Raw genomic sequence first — 17,567 nt, forward strand, 5'->3', positions numbered from 1 at the left:
GGGAGGGGAGGGGGTCCCGAATAACATATTAACATGGGACGGCACCTCGCCGATACGTGGGGCTGCTGGCCCCGAGTGTAAAACACCCACATGATATTTGCTCATTTACAGCCACCCATATATAGGTGAGTGAGATATATATGCGTGGCGGCAAAAACATCCGATCAATGTCTAGTCAGTGCGTCAGCTGGTGAGTATGTAAAGGGTTGTTGTCGAAAAAAAAATACGGAAAGATGTTTAATGTTCACAAATTCTCAAGAACTCTTATTCAAGCCCGATGTGGATCAGGCTAGTCTGTATCCCACGGTGTCCGCAGTCAGTGGTACCAGGGTTTTGTGCTCTCAAACGCTAGACATGTATAATAATATATATATATATATGTGTGTGTGTGTGTGTGTGTGCGTGCGTGCGTGCGTGCGTGCGTGCGTGCGTGCGTGCGTGCGTGAGTGCGTGCGTGTGTGTGTATACGTGACCTACATCATGCATGATCAGAGTAAATATTTACCCGCGCAGTAGACGATGTGAAAACCGCTTCGGGCTAGATCTAGAGAAACGCGTATTGCCTCGTATTTTTCCTTCGAACAATGCCGCCACTCGGCAGATGGGAGTATTGGGGTGGCTTTTGATCGCTAGAAACCCTTCTGTCAAGGGGTAATGCCGTTTTTGTGGTCGAAGCGAATTGCTGAATCTTGGCGCGGCCGCCCGGCCCCCTTATCGTGATCAATTCAGAGTTCGTATCGCTATTTTACCGTTTCGACGAAAGGTTCTGGAAAACGGGCTTTGTTCTGGAAAGTTGGAAAAATAACTATTGTGTTTTGTTGTACTGGAAAGAACCCGAAACTGAGCGCGTGTCTATTATGTCTGAGGAAAAGTTAAACTTGCTTCGTGCATGCAGTCGTTCACCAATCATTGAAAGGAGGATATGAGGTGTAAAAATGGCATTCGGCTTAAGTCTAGCGTCCTGGTATATGTACATTTCAATATTAGAAGACTCCTCGATAAAATGTTCCTCTTTCCGTGTATGAACCCTGTATCGTGTATTCTATGCTCTGCTTTACAATTTTTTCAACCCTTTGTAGCCGAGAATGGAAGCCGTTGTGTACTAATTATTCCTAATACCAAAAATTATAACGAAGCTAACTTCGCATGTGCAGTGGAAATGGAATGACTGGTTGTATAATGATGGAATTTAACGATTGATTGCTCGTAGCGTATATTGCAACGATTTCGTTACAACGACGTTCGCAAAACCTACGCGAAATATCTATTTCTGTTCTCAACGGGATCTCGTTTGCCATTACCACTATACTTTATACCCATGCAGTGGTGGGAAACTTATATCAGAACTAGTATCACTACTAAAAATATATCTCTGCTATCACAGTGGTATAGTTTCGAGTGTTACTAGTGTAGGTAGATATCGTTTCTGTTGATGGCTGGTAACTATGACGATCTCGAAGGTAATGCATTTTGCATGCGTGTGATTTGCAGACCTGTGCAAGTTTTCGTTAGCATTTATTATAGCGGTGTTACCAATACTTTCAGGGGTACATTTACTGTGATGTGTTTACGCCTGTTACCATAGTATTTCATGGGCTGTTGTTGGTGCTGTCGAATCAAACAAGCAGCTGAGTGACATTTCTGTTGCCATATATGCTATATACTGTCGAACCAGTGTTAGCGGGCACCTCTGTAGGAGGCCAACTGTCTACAAAGGACATTGGCTTTTCTCTTGTCTACGTCACCTCTATAAAACAGACGCTCGTCTATAAATGGCAATTTGGGGGGTGGGGGTTCTCTAGTAGCAGTTATATACGAGGTTGAATGTATATGTTATGATCATAACGATAGGACAATTTTAAAGATAGGTGACAACATTTAATCGAAACGCGATATATTCGTCTTGCAATCCTTTTGTTATATTCTGAATGTCTTTCACGTGTGCTGAGTCGACTCTTTAGATAGATGTGCCATATCGTTTACATACGCGTAAATGCTTCCGGTGGGTTTTATATCGTAACAAATGATGGCAGCATGTATCGTGAAATTGATCTATGTTAAATAATATATGTGTATAACAATATAATATATAGTATAGAAAGTCAGTAGTAGCGCGCTAACCTCACAGATATGTGACGCAATGACTACATGTTGTGCGCACTGAGAGTATCATATCAGCAGCAGAGTGTAGGGGTGTAATTATGCCGAGCGTGAACGTAAGTGGCGCTCTAATGTGATGAAGCAGAAGGGTTGATCGGGTTTGATTTCGTCGTATTCTGCGATACGAGTTTTTCGTTGATTGTCCTGAATCGTGTGAAGTTATAGAATGCTATCTGTGTGTGCGTGCGTGCGTGCGTGCGTGCGTGCGTGCGTGCGTGCGTGCGTGCGTGCGTGCGTGTGTTTACGCTGCAAAAGGGAACGTTGTTGACGTCTTAGTTCATCCGAGCTTCCAGGCGGTTATCTATGCATGATCATTACTATTGGATGTGCATTTATCTACTTATTAGTGTATACATAGATATATTGCTTAGTGTTTTCCTGCAATATGTGCAGTTTCGGAGTGGTGTGATGGCAGTTTAAGTTGATTTTGATGTACGCGTGGTCATGTGGATGATATAATTGCTTCTTTATGATATCGACATGGGGAAGTCGGTCGAGGGTAAGGTAATAAAAGGATTGTGTATTGTCTCAATCTCCATCTCATGATAGGGAACCTGATACTTCCGAATGATGCGCAAGCGGCGAATCTGCTGTTCTCAGAAACGAAATTACGCGTTCTTTGCCCATTGCTCGTCGGGTTTTGTTGTTATCCCCCCCGGAGTGGAGTTGTTGGGAGTGTATAGGTCAATGGGCCTTTACGTACGTACAGGCAGTGTAACCTGTGTTAGCATACATCTCTATATAACGGACACCTGTTTATAAAGCATGCATTTGGAGGGTTCCCCGAGTGACTCTCATGTGAAAGGTTAACTGTGCGTATTTACTTATCTCCGCCCCTTTTCATCGCCCTAGCGAGTTTATTTTCCAACAGATTTTTGTCAAACCGGATACAAGTGTCCGCATGACACTAGCTCGAACGAGTTCTCGTTTAAGGATGCTGTGCTCAAGATCATGGACAATGTTACTATTTTTAGATTCCGTGATCGCTGTGGCTAACGCTTATTTACAGGTTCGTGCTGCACATAAAAAATAGTGTGATTCACTGAACAATGAAAAACAGTGATCATTCGCCTTCGTTGAATTTTTTTTATCAAAATACCCACCAAAAATTATGCACGCAAAATGTCGCACGCAATATGCCGTGTTATGTAATATGTAAGTGTAGTGTAATGTAGTGATTATGTATCTATTCTATCCATGTTGTTGAGCTTGTACCAGCGTCAAAGATATGCATTCCATCATTCGTGTTGTGATTTTTAATGTACGGTTATGTATGGGCGAAGTAGCAGCTAATAAGGTCTTCGCCTTAGAGCTGCGTAGTAGTTTATGCCGTTAAAATGCATTTATCATATTGCGGTGTAATATAACATATGTTTCGATGCGTTTAGTAGGTGTACAAATTGCCGAATTGTACATAATGTTTTAAAGCGTACTATAAGTATGTGATTCTAATTAGGGGGTGTCTCTTTAACGCCGGTGTGAGTTTTTCGTAGATTGTGTTGTAAGAACGAATCTGAAGAGTTGCAGATTGTTCCGCGGGCGCATGCATTGTCGGGTCCCGTAGGGTTACTGCCTGCTATTTTCCAGTTGTTTCCTCATGTTGACAGTTGTGTGTAAATTTTATTTACCTGTGCTTACAGACTCTCATAGGTGTGTGACACACTAATCTGGTGACGATGTAATATTTATGAACCCGTTCTTTTATGAACCAGCATAAACTATGCGTTACTGCTGTAGTCTACGTTTTATCGGTATAATCAGGAGTGAATGAAACCTAATTTAGCTTTTATTGGCTAATATAAGGCATAGGTTCGAATTAAAATAGATTTTACCGTGTTTAAAATAACTCCGTTTTTTAACTAGATTTTTTAATCGTGCACGTTTTTGATCGTTTTATCGATGTACTGTGTGTCGAGATCCGCGTGCTAGCGCGTAGACTTCTACGCTTCCTCTACGAGTTAATGAGCATTACCTCTAACCGGACTAACAAATAAATTGGATAAATAAGATACTTAGAGATTTCGGCAACATATTTTATTTCCTATACACGCATAACAAAAACTGAAGGCAGACCATACACCGCTGACTTCAATAACAGTGATGCACATACCGCGTGTGCAGCTTCCTTCACTAACAGAGAACGCTCCCTCACCATCAAGAACAGCGCTGTCGCTGCATACCGAGCGTGAAAGCTTGGAACTACGATCGAACCTCAGCATTGCGTCTGTTCTGTTCTGAAGCACGCGCGGGTTTTCGCAGAAAATTGCCTATATAGTGCACAACGACAATCACCGATGCGCTCGCTTCACCTGACTCATCCGCCTGGCATGAGTGACATGCAGGCAGCTCCTGCCAATAACTGTTGTCGCGAGACGTTATAAAAGACAAATGACGTTTCTCAGACGACATTATTTTGGCGTGTACACGTGTACAACAAGTAGAAACTAGTCAAGCTGCACCGAACTCTCCAAGTGCAGCTCCTTCGCTCCCGCTACAGGCTTACCCTGTGGCGGGAGCGATAGAGCTACACTTGTAGAGCTAAGCTAAACGAACTAGCAACAATATTTAAGCGGGCATGGTCACCTTGCCCAGCCAAAAAGGTGAGCTCTGGTCATTCACGGCGCAACTTCGTACTGAACGACAGGCGATGCACATCTTAGCGACAGCGTCAGATGACGTCACCGTTGAAATCAACACCAAGTTAGCACTCACAACTATAGAATCGAGTGGCAACGAGTGCTGCAGTCCCAAGCAGGCACTGCAGGTGGCGTTGCAGTAGCGAGCTGGCAGGGCAGAGACCACACGTACCACCGATCACAACCTTTCTGCCGACTTCCCGGCAGTTAAAATATATACGCTTTAATTAGTACTCGAGGGTAGGTTATTAGGAAATGTCACGCCGAGCGTAAATAGATTGCACTCTACTCTTCGCTTCATATTTACAGAAATATATTCGTACATTAACGATCGAGTAATATCCAATTTACAAAAATTAATTCACAAACCCAGCACATGGAAAACGGTATTTTAATGCATACAACTCTCACAACTGTTGCAACTACTATATTAGCTAACGCTTTGTATTTTTAAGCTCTGAGTAACTCCTGCACACGTCTCCGATCACGTTACATGACGTAAAAAACTCACTTGCCCTACCAGGAACATTAACAAATTTAAGTCTGTACTCATTCCTCTATCAAAAGTGAAGTTTACGAAAAATTCTGCACATTTTGGACCATAGCCAATGACCTCCTGTAATGTTTAAAAAACGAAATATTCGTACTTCACATTTATCAGAACAAATCACAAAGAAGGCATGTTAAATCACTTTCCAAGGTAGACCTGCAAGGGCATAAGAATCTGAGCAATGCCTGTGCTAAACAAAAGCTTAAGTGCCTACAATCGAACTATATCCCCCAAAATAAAAATAAATGCCACCCTGGTAATTTCCTGCCACAACTGCATGAATAGAGGAAAGTTGCTTATTTTCGTGCAACATCTGTGGAGCTATGCCTGCATTAACACGTTAACGGTCATTGCACAACAAACACGAAACAGGCACAGTGCAGGGCCGTAACTCCCGTGGTAACGTCTCTAGCCTAAATAGTAACAAGTCAAGGCGAGGCGGACCAGGTCGAGAAAGTGACAAGAGAAGTAGAAAATAAATTTGATTTCCTATACAGTTAACTTAAGATTGCACCACAGATGCCAATGAAAAGATGTCCTAAGTGTCCTTGAAAAATGCCCTTGTTAACCAAGGACACCACACATATGCCACCACAATGTGTTACTGTAGAGCTACGAGGAATGCAGCCAGCACTAACGGACAAGGCTTCTTTGGTCCTGCCGTCCTGCTAATCCCACCGAGGCTCTTTAGGCTCTTGCTCTCGTCACCGGTATAGGCAGGCCGGTCAAGCGTACACCACTGTGAGGTGGTGTAAGCTAGGCACTATAGGGTTGCACTGACAAGACGTGATCATGATCGGATGGACAATGGTTTGCGCTGCTGATCAAACAAGCTCCAGCACCTTGATGGTTCCCTGACTGTTTGCTGCTACCATGACGTTTGAACCCTGAAAACACAGGCAAACATGTTACCTGGGGCAGGTTTGTGTACCGAGCTGCTAGCACGTTTAAGACTGAATTTTTAAACTGAAACTGACCTAATTTAGGGCTAACTGGCATAAGAATCGTAAGGTTTAACAGTTTGAGCTATATGAATAATGAATAATCAATGAATGAATGAATACTCAATGATACTGAATGAACCACTCAATGAATAATACTTGACCAAACAAAAGAACAAATGAAATGGCAACAAACGAACAAATGTATTGATAGCACATGTAATGCTTCCATATACCGTGTCCAATATGATCAAAACACATGTACGCAAGTACTATAGGCCAGCAAGTTCCGTAGTGCGCATGCAAGATTAGAACTCACTTTCAATGTCAAAAATATCGTAATATTGAGACGTACTTTCAGTTTGTTTTGTGACGTATTTTACACATCAAATATACGACAATTTTGCCACAATTTTTCAACATCAAATATATGCCAATTTTGCAACCTACTTTCTACGTATTTAATCACGCGTGCCACTGAACTCGCATATGCAGTTTTGTCCATATGAGCCACGGTATGCAATACCCAACCTAGTGATACAAGTGGTCCATTTTACATTTAATAACCACTCGACAAATGACAATATAAAGAAGAACAACAACAGCAACTTTACTCATCATACTCATCAACCCAATGAGTTTTTCCTGATAGTTTCTTTAAGACGATGCACTTCATTCTTCGATTACTTACACCACGCCAGCAGACTGCACTGACAAACTCGTTTGTATCCTCCTCCTTCTTGTCTTTCTCCAGGACACTGCGAACCGTGTCGAACTTGAAGGTGAGCAGATGCTTCGACAGACCCTTGTAGTAAACGTAGAGCGAATTGTTCTCGCTTCCTGTTGGAAGGAAAATCAATCCTATGTTAATCGGGCTATCAGGCGACCTCTCACGACATGGGGCACGAGCCTACAAGACTTCTATCTAATTATTCTCATGGTCCGCTCCCGAGTGAATAATGAAACGTGGCATATGTAAAGTTGATGTGTTCTAATCAAGAATAAAACTGTTTCCACGCTCAAATTCTGGGTATGAAGCAGTTATCTTCAGTTATACGCATCGTGAAAATGTCTCGTAAGGAAAACAACACAACAACTGTCACAGAAAGTGTCACCACAGTTTCGACAACTCCAAACGATTGCGACTGTCAATTCATGGCCACCTCTCTCTCTCTGGCTTAGAGACACAACTGACCTCAAAAATAACATCAAATGAAACGAAACTCAAATAAGCAATAGAATCCCAAGCTCACTGGTATCAACCCTGATCACAACGAAACCTAAGTAAGCCAGCATTTTCTATCATCTAATCATCACGCCATACAGAGCCGGCTGTACAAGGAGGACATGCAGTGCTTACCGCACGCTACGTAGTCGCCGTCCGACGATAGGCCGACAAAGTTCTTCTCGTTGGAATGGCCGCGGAACGTTCGCAGGCAGTTGCTCTTGCTGACGTTCCACAGCTTCAGCTGGCTGTCGGTCGACCTGCGATGAACAACGAACACGTCACCATCGCTCTCGCTACACGCAAGTCCAGCAGGTGGCAGCACACGTGCAGAGGGTGAACATCGGCGATTTAAATTTATGTAATTTTAAGTTCGGTGGAATACAGACCAGATACTCAACTGCATTTCACATTGTGTCGCATCCGGCTACCTTTCACAGTAACATGACAATATATGAATTAATGACTCATACTGTCATAATGCAATGCCACCAGCATCGCACCACCTGTCTAAAGAATGGACAATGTCACAATGGACTTCCTGGTCTGCCATCTAATATAGCTTTCAAGTGTGCACGTTTCAAAGGTCACTAACAAAACAAAACGTCAACGAATGTTACTCACGCTGACACGATTTCTTCAGAGTTGACGAACTTTGCGTAAGAGACGGCTTTCCGGTGCCCTTTGAATACACAGAGTGGCTGCTTGGTATTTCGCAAGTCGTAGTAGTGCACACAGTGATCTAACATAAATACAGAAAATAAATAATAAAATGATGAAAAATATCCAAAAAACACAAAAATGCCACAACTGTATTTCAGACCACAAGAAAATCCTTGAGTAAATCATAATTTATGTGAATAAGATTGCAGCAGCGTTTCAAGTGTTCATGTTTGATAACGATTGAACAGGATCTAGCGGATTTCTTACCTGCAGAGCCAAAAGCTAAATGGAAGCGACTGCTGGGGTTGAATTTCACACAACACACGTTGGCTTTCGCTTCTAAGCTTGTCACCGAATGCTCCATGTTCGTTGACCACAGCTTCACTGAACACATGGAGGAAAGACATTGTTACACACTATGAGGTAACGATTCTCCCCGTCATTGTTTTAGCCTAGTTCATTTAACTGCATAAATGTCCCAGAAGCCATAGCTCACTTACCCTTGGCGTCGTCGGATCCCGATGCAAGCAACTGAGGGTCCTGTCTGTTGAAATCCACACTCCAACATCGCTTTTCGTGCTCCTGAAATGCACACACATTCTTTCGTCATCGACGCTTGCAACGTGCAACGGGAGATTCTACGCAAACTCACGATACATGAACAGGAAGGAACATTATACACAAAATACGAACTTAGAAATAATCTTACATGAAACTACTCCTAGCAATGGCTGCAACACCACCATTGCCACTTATGATAATAATAATGATAACAACATCGTCATCGTCATCATCATCATCATCAACATCATCATCCTCATTATCATAAACATCCTATCAATTAATAAATGTCTGTATGATATTCCTAGAAATTCCAACCTGGAAAGACTTCACAGAACTGCCGATTGAGGCGTCCCATATTGTAACTGTGCCCTCGTAGTCACTGCTGGCAAGTGTGCTCTTGTAGTAGGGGCTCCAGCTCACACAACTGCAATAAACAGCAGAAACTCAGATATACGTAGCCGATGTCAACAAATGATAAGCACTATCAATAACCTATTACCAAAATGACTAGTGAATCGACAGATTCCAGCACAACCCTGCGCACTCAAGAGAAAGAACTACAGATAATGAATACGTAAAATAATGGAAAACTGTTTTCTTGCTATTATTTCTTTACTGCTCGTATGCATTATATGGTATGGTATATATTTTCCATGCTTGTATATTTGATAAACCAAAGGTGACAGTTTGGAGGAGATTAATGTAAAAATAATTAATAACGCCTGAATGCATTGGTAACCCCAAGCCAACTCAACTAATGCCTTACCTTATTTTCGAATTGCACAACATCTCTACAACTGGGTAGTGCATATCAACAACGTCACGTATAACAATGCCATACTCAAACACCTGAAATCAGAATGACATGCAACGTCTTATTACTTAACAAAGGGACATATTAGTGGTGAACACAGATGGTTATTGGATTGTTTAACAACTAAGCTAAACAAGTGCCGCCGTTTATAATTGGCCTTAATTAAAAACAGACGTTTGCGTAAGTGCTCTTGACATTGTATTCCCAACGTACAGAATCTCATATAGAGACATAGAACTTCATATATACTGTTGAAGCACACGGTAAACGGTCTGTTCAAGTAAGTTGATGACAGTGCCAGAATTTCAACTGTGAAATTCAGAGTCTGTCGCGAGTCCGACACAAGTGACCAATCAAACACAGTGGTCAGCCGTTGGTGTAAGCGAGTGCGAACAAGTTCAGTGTTAACCGCTCCTTTGAAGGTCAAGAAGGGTGTGAGGCGGACGAGCTTACTGTCGCACGCGGGGGGGTCGGCGAAAGGGGTACATTTAATGTGCCTTGCAATAAAGGGAGTGGAGTGAGAAAATGCTGTAGGTGCGGAGCGCTGAAACAAAAAGGAGGTTGTTTCACTCTGTCGCGATGTAGGCGCAGATGTGCCGTGCAGAAGAGAGTGTCTGGCATATTTGACCCTGGTCCTCGCAGGGGTGCCGTTCTACCTTTGACCATCCAATTTTGCGCTGGCGATGGGTTTCCTCCCCATCACACTACACATCGAATATTAAGAGCGTAGGTCAAGCCGTTGAGATTTGTGCCACAATTCCGTATTTCCTCCTATACCTTAAGTTAAGTTAAGTTAAGTTAAGGAAATATTCCCCCTCCATTGACACATCTTGACCTTTGACCCTTGACCCCCAAATTCGACATGCCGAATCCTTTTCGCGATCCCAACATGTTAAATGAAAAGCACCATGTATATAACCACAACTGCACAATATATTATTACAGTAAAGCACTATCGACTTTACTCACCTTGATCTTTTTTGTCACACCTGCTATGGCAAAGAAATCACAGTCCCTGTCAAACTCAATGCTAGAAAACACATAAAACAAGCAAAATCAGTCCTATTGTCGAAATGACAAACTTTCTCACATTCCAAGTTTTATAATGCTTTCCAGGATGCCTCGACTTATTTCAAGGATTCCTAACTGCTTTTTTTTACAAATATACCTGTAATATTGTTTATTCGCCAATCATCAAACAAATCTTCAGCGTGATTCAGGGATCGCACCACACCACACCACACGCACGCACGCACGCACGTACGCACGCACACACCTTGAGACAATACTCGACCCATTGTAGATGTCGTTGGCATAGCTGAGTGTCGCTAGAGGGCGCATGCTGCTGTATCGCGTAAACTTTGAAAGACTATCCGTAAACTCTTCTAAGCCTTCTGCTGAAGTCTGATCGCCTGCAATACAACAGCACTGCCTATATTAACAAATGAATTAAAGAAGAGACCACATCGATCGGTATCAATCCTAAAATTCATTTTTGTCGAATCACGTTAAAAAAATTTACGCTTTGGGACCTTTATTTCTCTCACATTTTGAAGTTACAATTACATAAACCACACTGCACGACTGCAGATTAGACACACGTGCACACGACGACGCAGACAAGCATGGCACCGACGCGACACGGCGGTTGTAGCAGTGCCCCCTACCTTGCTGGAACTCTTTTAGCCTCGTGCTGAGGTAACACTGCTCTAGATCCTCAAAGTGTTGAGCAACTCGCTGTCGCCGAGCTGCCATGGTGGAATTCAGCCAGTTATTCTTCTCGCCCTGCAACAAGAGAGATCAGATATGTCACGTTAATCGCCGAATCTCTTACAGGTTTTTATTGGGTTTTCCAGGAGGAGGGGTTGTAGACCTTCATGCCCAACAGAATTCAAAGTCTGCGGTTTGCACCCTCCCCTAAGCACAAGAAATCTTTCTTATTGAGTGCTCTCTGAAACTATTTTGGGTATTGTTTTGCATGAATTTTTCCAAATAATGAAAAGAATTGCCTAACATACTGAAAATTCATATACCCTATATCACAAAGAATTTTAGAATAGGATGAGTTAGGATCTGAACTGCATGTCTTCCCAACCACTACACTGTGAAAAAAAAGTCTTAGTTGCAATGCACGTTCGCGAGTCCAACGTTCGTAACTAAGGGGACTCCATGTACGGGGTCGCCCGCGACGTCCGAAACTTCTGCGAGCTAAAATGCAACGTGGCAACGCAGCCGACCGTCGTCGACTGTGAATGGCCGACACCGCTTGACGATCGGACGTCTCGCCACGGCGCCCGTTCGCCTCACCTTACTCGTGTTGAAGCCGTCCTCGACAAGACTAGAGGCTTGATCGCCGGCGACCGCGGAGGTGGTGGCCACCGATGCGACACCGCCGTTCACGACGATCGGCAACTCTCCCTGAAACGCAGACGATCGAGCCGCTCGCAGCTGGGTTTTCATACGCAGCAAGGAAGGATCACAAGGAAGGTTCTAAAGGATAGGTCTACCTACCTTCACGCATAGGTTCTAAAGGACTCGGCAGAGCATGTCTCTGTTATATTTACATCTCTGTTTTATTTTGAAATATATATGCTGATATGCGATATAATGCATAATATATATATATATATATATATATACAGGGTATGAAATTAGCCAAAATGTGAACAGGCCCAACCAACATTTTAAACAGGCCCTTAGACAAATTGAACAAGTCTTACAAGTTTGAACAGACCCTTAATTTCGTTCAATTTATTCCATTATTAATAAAAGTGGTAGCTTTGTGTTTATTAGGCATACTCGTAGTATTTAGTACTCATTAGTATTTCATTGCTATCGGTGGAGTTCTACTTCTTTGACACTAAGTAAAAAATAGTCAGGAAATTGGTAAATATTGTTGATATAAAGGCAAGATAGGCAAAATTTTGAATAGGCCAAGTGGACTGATTATATGGAGGATTGAACCGACGATTTAGGGAGTTGAACCAGCGGCCGCCGGCAAAATAGCACTAATTTCGCGCACTGTATATATATATATATATATATGAATATTGTTATATTATATTTGATGTTGAAACAATGGGATGGGAGTACCTACCATTGAGCAATCATGCAGCTGTCTATGTGTGGACAGAACCTCCTAGAATAGTAACAATCGTTGGTTTAGTTTAGGATTTTTCACTAATTTTTCAATCACTCCTTACAGTTTATGTGTATCGTGCTTTCACTCGTGAAGTTACTGTTTGGATAATCTGCCATTTAATAATAGAAGTGAAGGATAAAACACGACTCACCTCAACTTGCTTTGCATCATCATCTATCGTCCGTATTTCACGTTGTAACTGATCCAGTTGCTGTAATCATTCAATACTGATTTTCACACTTGCACACACGCATATATACCTATGCACATCTCGACGACGCAGAATTATTTTAACAGCGATAAAAAGGAAGTTCAGTAATACTGTGTGTTACAGAAGCAATTGGCGACCAGTGAGATGCATGTTTTGGTCGTCAAATCATCAATTTAGTGGCCAATGTGAACATTTTGATCGCTGTATAGAGCACTGCATATAGGATGCTATCCTCCAATTATATGATCAGGAGTGAATAAAAATAAGTTGTTTTTAATCACTCCTTATATGATGGATGTCAGTGGCAGAACACAGTTTACGAATTTTATGTTACAGACATTTTGTCTGAAACGTATTACTTTCATACTCAGTAGTGCAGCCATATTGGCATATACAATCAGTCTGTGCCTTCACAGTTCACTAATACTGCAGCGAGCAAAAAGTGGTTACAGATTAGTTAACTGGTGGTAAATTTGAAAGCAGACACATTATAACCCCACCTGTTGTTTGTGGCTGCGCACTTCCTGAAGGAACTCTTTCAGTAACTGATTCTGTGCCTCCTTGCAGTCCTGCAAAAAAATGACAATTTCTAACCTAATTTGTAGGGAACCCTGTGTCAGCAGACACTTCTAAAAGCAATTTTCGAAGCAATGCATGTGTGGCATTCACAGTCTCAGTTCCCCCTCTGATTCACTGATGTCCAGTTACCAAATGATGATGGCACACTCTATCTGATTTTAGAGGTGGCCTGCTGAAGAACATTTATAGTTACTGTTGTTATGCACCCTGCAATTCCCTACTTCTAGAGCTTTCAGCAGGCACAAGTGTCACGTGACCAAATGACGATGATGGTGACCATTACCGCGGTTACGCTTACCGCTTCTATCTGCTTTTTTTTCTGCGCTAGCACATCCAGCATGAAGTTGATGTCATGCAGTTCTAATGATTCACAGTCTTGTGAGAGAAATTCCTGCAGCTCTGACTTTGGGGGGCCATTCTAGAACAAGAAAAAAACTACATTACAATATTTTTTCTATCTATATGCATTACTGTAAACATCTATGACGTCGCACAAATGAAGATTTTACGCAAGTGGGTCGGTAGACGTACTCAAAGTTATCAGTTGAAATACACTGCGCACCTTGGATTCACATGCCTGGCATGAACTATCCACACAGCTATTAGAAGCATCGCATGAATTACATAACTTATAGACAATCGTGAACGGACCACCATGCACTTTATCACGTACAGCGATATCCAGCTTCAGCCTCTTTTCCTGTTGCTTTTGCTTCTCTTTCAGGATCAGTTCATTTACTGAAAGCAATCGTCCGATATTATTGCGACTTTTCTTAAAGAATAAACGAGAATGAGCAGTTTGTAACTTACATGAAAACATAAAGGCAAAACAAGTGTGAATCTAGCATCTAACCGAGCACAGCCAATGTCCATATACTATTTTTCTCAAAATTAACTAGTTGCAACAAAATCTAGTTACATACTATAGTACATCTACTCTAGAGCGGCTTTTTTGCTCATTTATTAGAATGATCTAAATCGCATATACTCTCCTATCATTTGTAAGGTGGCATAACGGTACAAGCTACAAAAGTGTGTTTTTACAGCAAGGGGTTTAAACTGCCTGGCACAAGAAGGATGCATGCCATTTTTTAGTCTATTTCATATATATCTAGCAATAAATGTTAATTTATATAAATACTGATATGGTACAGCAAGCAGTGGCAGACTTACATAGCACATTGGGAAAGATCTGATCAGATTTGTCCACGACAAAGTTGCATTTGGGACATCTGTTGTTTATGTCCAGAGCCTTAATTATACACTGATAGCTGTAACAAAAGAAAGCATACATTTATTAAAACGTCCAGGGCATATTTTACTATCTGTACTATAGTGTGCCACAACTTGCACCATCCCACACTTTTCGAAACAAAACCAAAAAACGAGCCACCACTAGTCAGTGCGCACACGTACGAGAAAGCACATGCTCACATGCATTTTCCATATATGCAGTTTTGTACATTGTTTATAATGCAGTATCAATATCGAGTAAAGGAAGTTCCTATCATCGTTATGCTTCCATGTTCCTGTTGATTTGGGCTGATTCACTCTAACAGCCCCCAGCCTACGTTCCTGTTTCCTCTCCCCACACTGAACTCACCTCCCTCCCATCCTCTCTATATATACAGATAAGTATCAGCATTAAACGGAAAACTTGAAAAATCTCTAGATGTGCATCAAACAACCGATAACATCACCGAGCAGAGATAAAAGCCCACAATAATTAAACCCCCATTTTCTTAAATAGGACATCACTTAGATATCGCTAATTAGGATTCTGTGTAATTAACATGGACAGCAGACAGGAGGCATCGCACGACCAGCGTGAGCGAATGCATCCGGAGCAGTTTGAACAACTTCCTCAATAGATGTGATAACAGCCACGCGAAACGTGCGACTTACCAGAAGCTGTGTCCACACTTCGTCATGTGTGCCTCCTCAATAATCTCAAAACATATCGGGCTGAAAGGAGAGATGAGTGTGCATGTCATCGTCGAATCGCGAGAAGAAACAACATTCTCTTACGTGACATTCTAAACTACACACTACATGCACTTTCTTATTGTGAACTCTAAAGTTATGAATGTGCTATAAGGTATAAAACTATAATTTAAAATATCAACATCAATTTCATACTGCCTGATTATATCATGTATTCTGGTTCTCAAAATTGTTGTGCAATTAACCTATCCATTCACTCATACCTCCATCCATCCAACCACTAAACCCTCAATTCATCCATCCACCCACCCATCCATCCATCCATACATCTATCTATCCATCCATTCGTCCATCAAGAACTCCACTCTATATCGGTGGTAACACACACGCATTACAAGCGGCAGGGGAAGCGAAAGCTTCCGCGGGATGTTCACATAACGCTCTCGAGATAAATCTTGTCCGGCGTGGTACAACACACAACGATCGATCGAAAGCAATAAAAACGAGCAGAAGTATTTAGGTCAGAAACCAAACAGTGCTGTTTTGGAATTCCGCAAACAAGAAAAAAGTGTGAATCATTTATATTGTGCTACACAGTACATGCAACTTGCAAGTCCCACCACCTGATCGTTTCTTTCATCATTGTTTTAAATTTATATCCCTACACATCTGAGCATATTACAGAGGGTAAACAAAATTAAAATGTAAAACTACTAAAAGCTTACATAAATAGTAGAAATACGTTGCAAGTAGTTATACCCCCACATAACATACCCACCACCCTAGTGATACGCCTGGTGATTTTTGAAGACACATCATTCCATTCTCTACCATTTAACCCTTCTAATTCTATGTTTTTCCTTCCTTTACTTATACGTACTCTGCCTTTTTGTCCGCCGTTACCTGCTTTGCATCCTCCACACTACCCACCCCTCTACCTCCCCTTCTCCTGCTTTCTACCTTTTCTGGCTCATCTATTACATCCACATTCTCCCTTTTTTACTGTCCACCCTCCTCTACTTCCTGAACCTTCTACTCCTAAGTACTATCTCTCTCCTCTAGCTCCTCGACTTTCTCCCTTTTCATCTACCCACTCAACACAATCTACTCGCTTCCCTTTCTATACCTTTCTCCCACATTTAATTTATCCCCTCTTCCCCTTCTCTGTCTGCTCCATAACATACCTCAGCATCCTCACATTTCTAACTATAGCATTGGCATTTAGTATATAGATTCTGCACTGAATTACTTCAGAGTGAGTGGGATGGTTGCATGGTTTCATAGCTTCATGAATAGTGTAGTCTTGGTTTGATGGAATAGGATTACCAATCAGAAAATGATTTACAGCAATCGAGCTAATCCTTTACAGGAATTTTCTCAGAAATTTCAGCAGTCATGTCATTTATGGACAGGTTGGGGACAGCTTGGGAGGGGGTTGTACCAATTGGATTCAATTACGTATGTCGTAAGCAGCCTAATACAAAGGTAAACTTGAGCAATTCGAAGACATGAAGCTGTTAAAACACAGAATCTGTTAAGGCCTGGGGAGACCCATGCTTTTATAGATACAGATATGGACATTTTCTACAATTGTTAGGGTTAGGGTTAGGGTAGGATTATCAATCATTAATCATTAATGATATCAAAGTTGGGAACACTCCTAATGGAGCGTTAGCCCTGCACTAGCCTGATTTTGCTCGCACGTCCGGGACTTTACAGCAATATTTTTTGGAAGGTCCGATGAAAGATTTGGAAGGTCCGAATATGTAACGTTTCTTGGGCTAATAGATCGTTTGGTAACAGTGGGTCCGTTTTTTGATACAAAACTAAACTTAAACAAACTCATGTTTGCCCTTGTTTGATACAACACATGGCTCGTCTGCAGGCATTACGAGTTACCCGCACGAGCAACGAGTTAGTTCCGGCATGCTGAAACTGCGAGCGCATCCACGTTAACTTCCGTTATAAAAAACCATGCTACTAACGTTGCAGCATGCGCTATCACTATCAGACAGTACGTGTAATTTCGATCCGATTTTCGGTAAATTTGACTTATACTTGGTATGTTTCATTGTGAATATTAAATAAGATACTATAGATGTCGACAGTGACCAAAAATCGGTCTACTTTAGCTTTAT

The 17,567-nt window shown here is 41.8% G+C and overlaps 1 protein-coding gene across 5 annotated transcripts in view; it reads right to left on the minus strand.

Annotated features, from left to right (window-relative positions):
• Positions 1 to 4,169: 4,169 nt before the first annotated feature.
• Positions 4,170 to 17,567, minus strand: part of LOC106809773 (E3 ubiquitin-protein ligase RFWD2-like) — a 16,941-nt gene continuing 3,543 nt past the window's right edge. For 3 of the 5 annotated variants that reach the window (XM_014812976.1, XM_014812975.1, XM_014812974.1), the window contains exons 3-21: positions 15,391 to 15,450; positions 14,659 to 14,756; positions 14,159 to 14,223; positions 13,784 to 13,903; positions 13,407 to 13,475; positions 12,847 to 12,906; positions 12,651 to 12,692; positions 11,861 to 11,971; positions 11,221 to 11,338; positions 10,830 to 10,965; positions 10,523 to 10,583; positions 9,506 to 9,588; positions 9,055 to 9,163; positions 8,676 to 8,757; positions 8,443 to 8,559; positions 8,137 to 8,254; positions 7,648 to 7,772; positions 6,979 to 7,127; positions 4,170 to 6,233 (exon numbers count right to left, since the gene is read on the minus strand). In XM_014812976.1, the coding sequence (XP_014668462.1) occupies positions 6,171 to 6,233; positions 6,979 to 7,127; positions 7,648 to 7,772; positions 8,137 to 8,254; positions 8,443 to 8,559; positions 8,676 to 8,757; positions 9,055 to 9,163; positions 9,506 to 9,588; positions 10,523 to 10,583; positions 10,830 to 10,965; positions 11,221 to 11,338; positions 11,861 to 11,971; positions 12,651 to 12,692; positions 12,847 to 12,906; positions 13,407 to 13,475; positions 13,784 to 13,903; positions 14,159 to 14,223; positions 14,659 to 14,756; positions 15,391 to 15,450 (1,786 nt within the window). In that variant the 3' untranslated portion in view covers positions 4,170 to 6,170. Of the gene's footprint in view, positions 6,234 to 6,978; positions 7,128 to 7,647; positions 7,773 to 8,136; positions 8,255 to 8,442; positions 8,560 to 8,675; positions 8,758 to 9,054; positions 9,164 to 9,505; positions 9,589 to 10,522; positions 10,584 to 10,829; positions 10,966 to 11,220; positions 11,339 to 11,860; positions 11,972 to 12,650; positions 12,693 to 12,846; positions 12,907 to 13,406; positions 13,476 to 13,783; positions 13,904 to 14,136; positions 14,224 to 14,658; positions 14,757 to 15,390; positions 15,451 to 17,567 lie in introns of those variants that run through there. The other 2 variants (XM_014812977.1, XM_014812978.1) reach the window with 2 other exon arrangements.

Source organism: Priapulus caudatus, unplaced genomic scaffold (assembly GCF_000485595.1).
Source record: "Priapulus caudatus unplaced genomic scaffold, Priapulus_caudatus-5.0.1 Scaffold383, whole genome shotgun sequence".
Classification (NCBI taxonomy): Eukaryota; Metazoa; Priapulida; class Priapulimorpha; order Priapulimorphida; family Priapulidae; genus Priapulus; species Priapulus caudatus.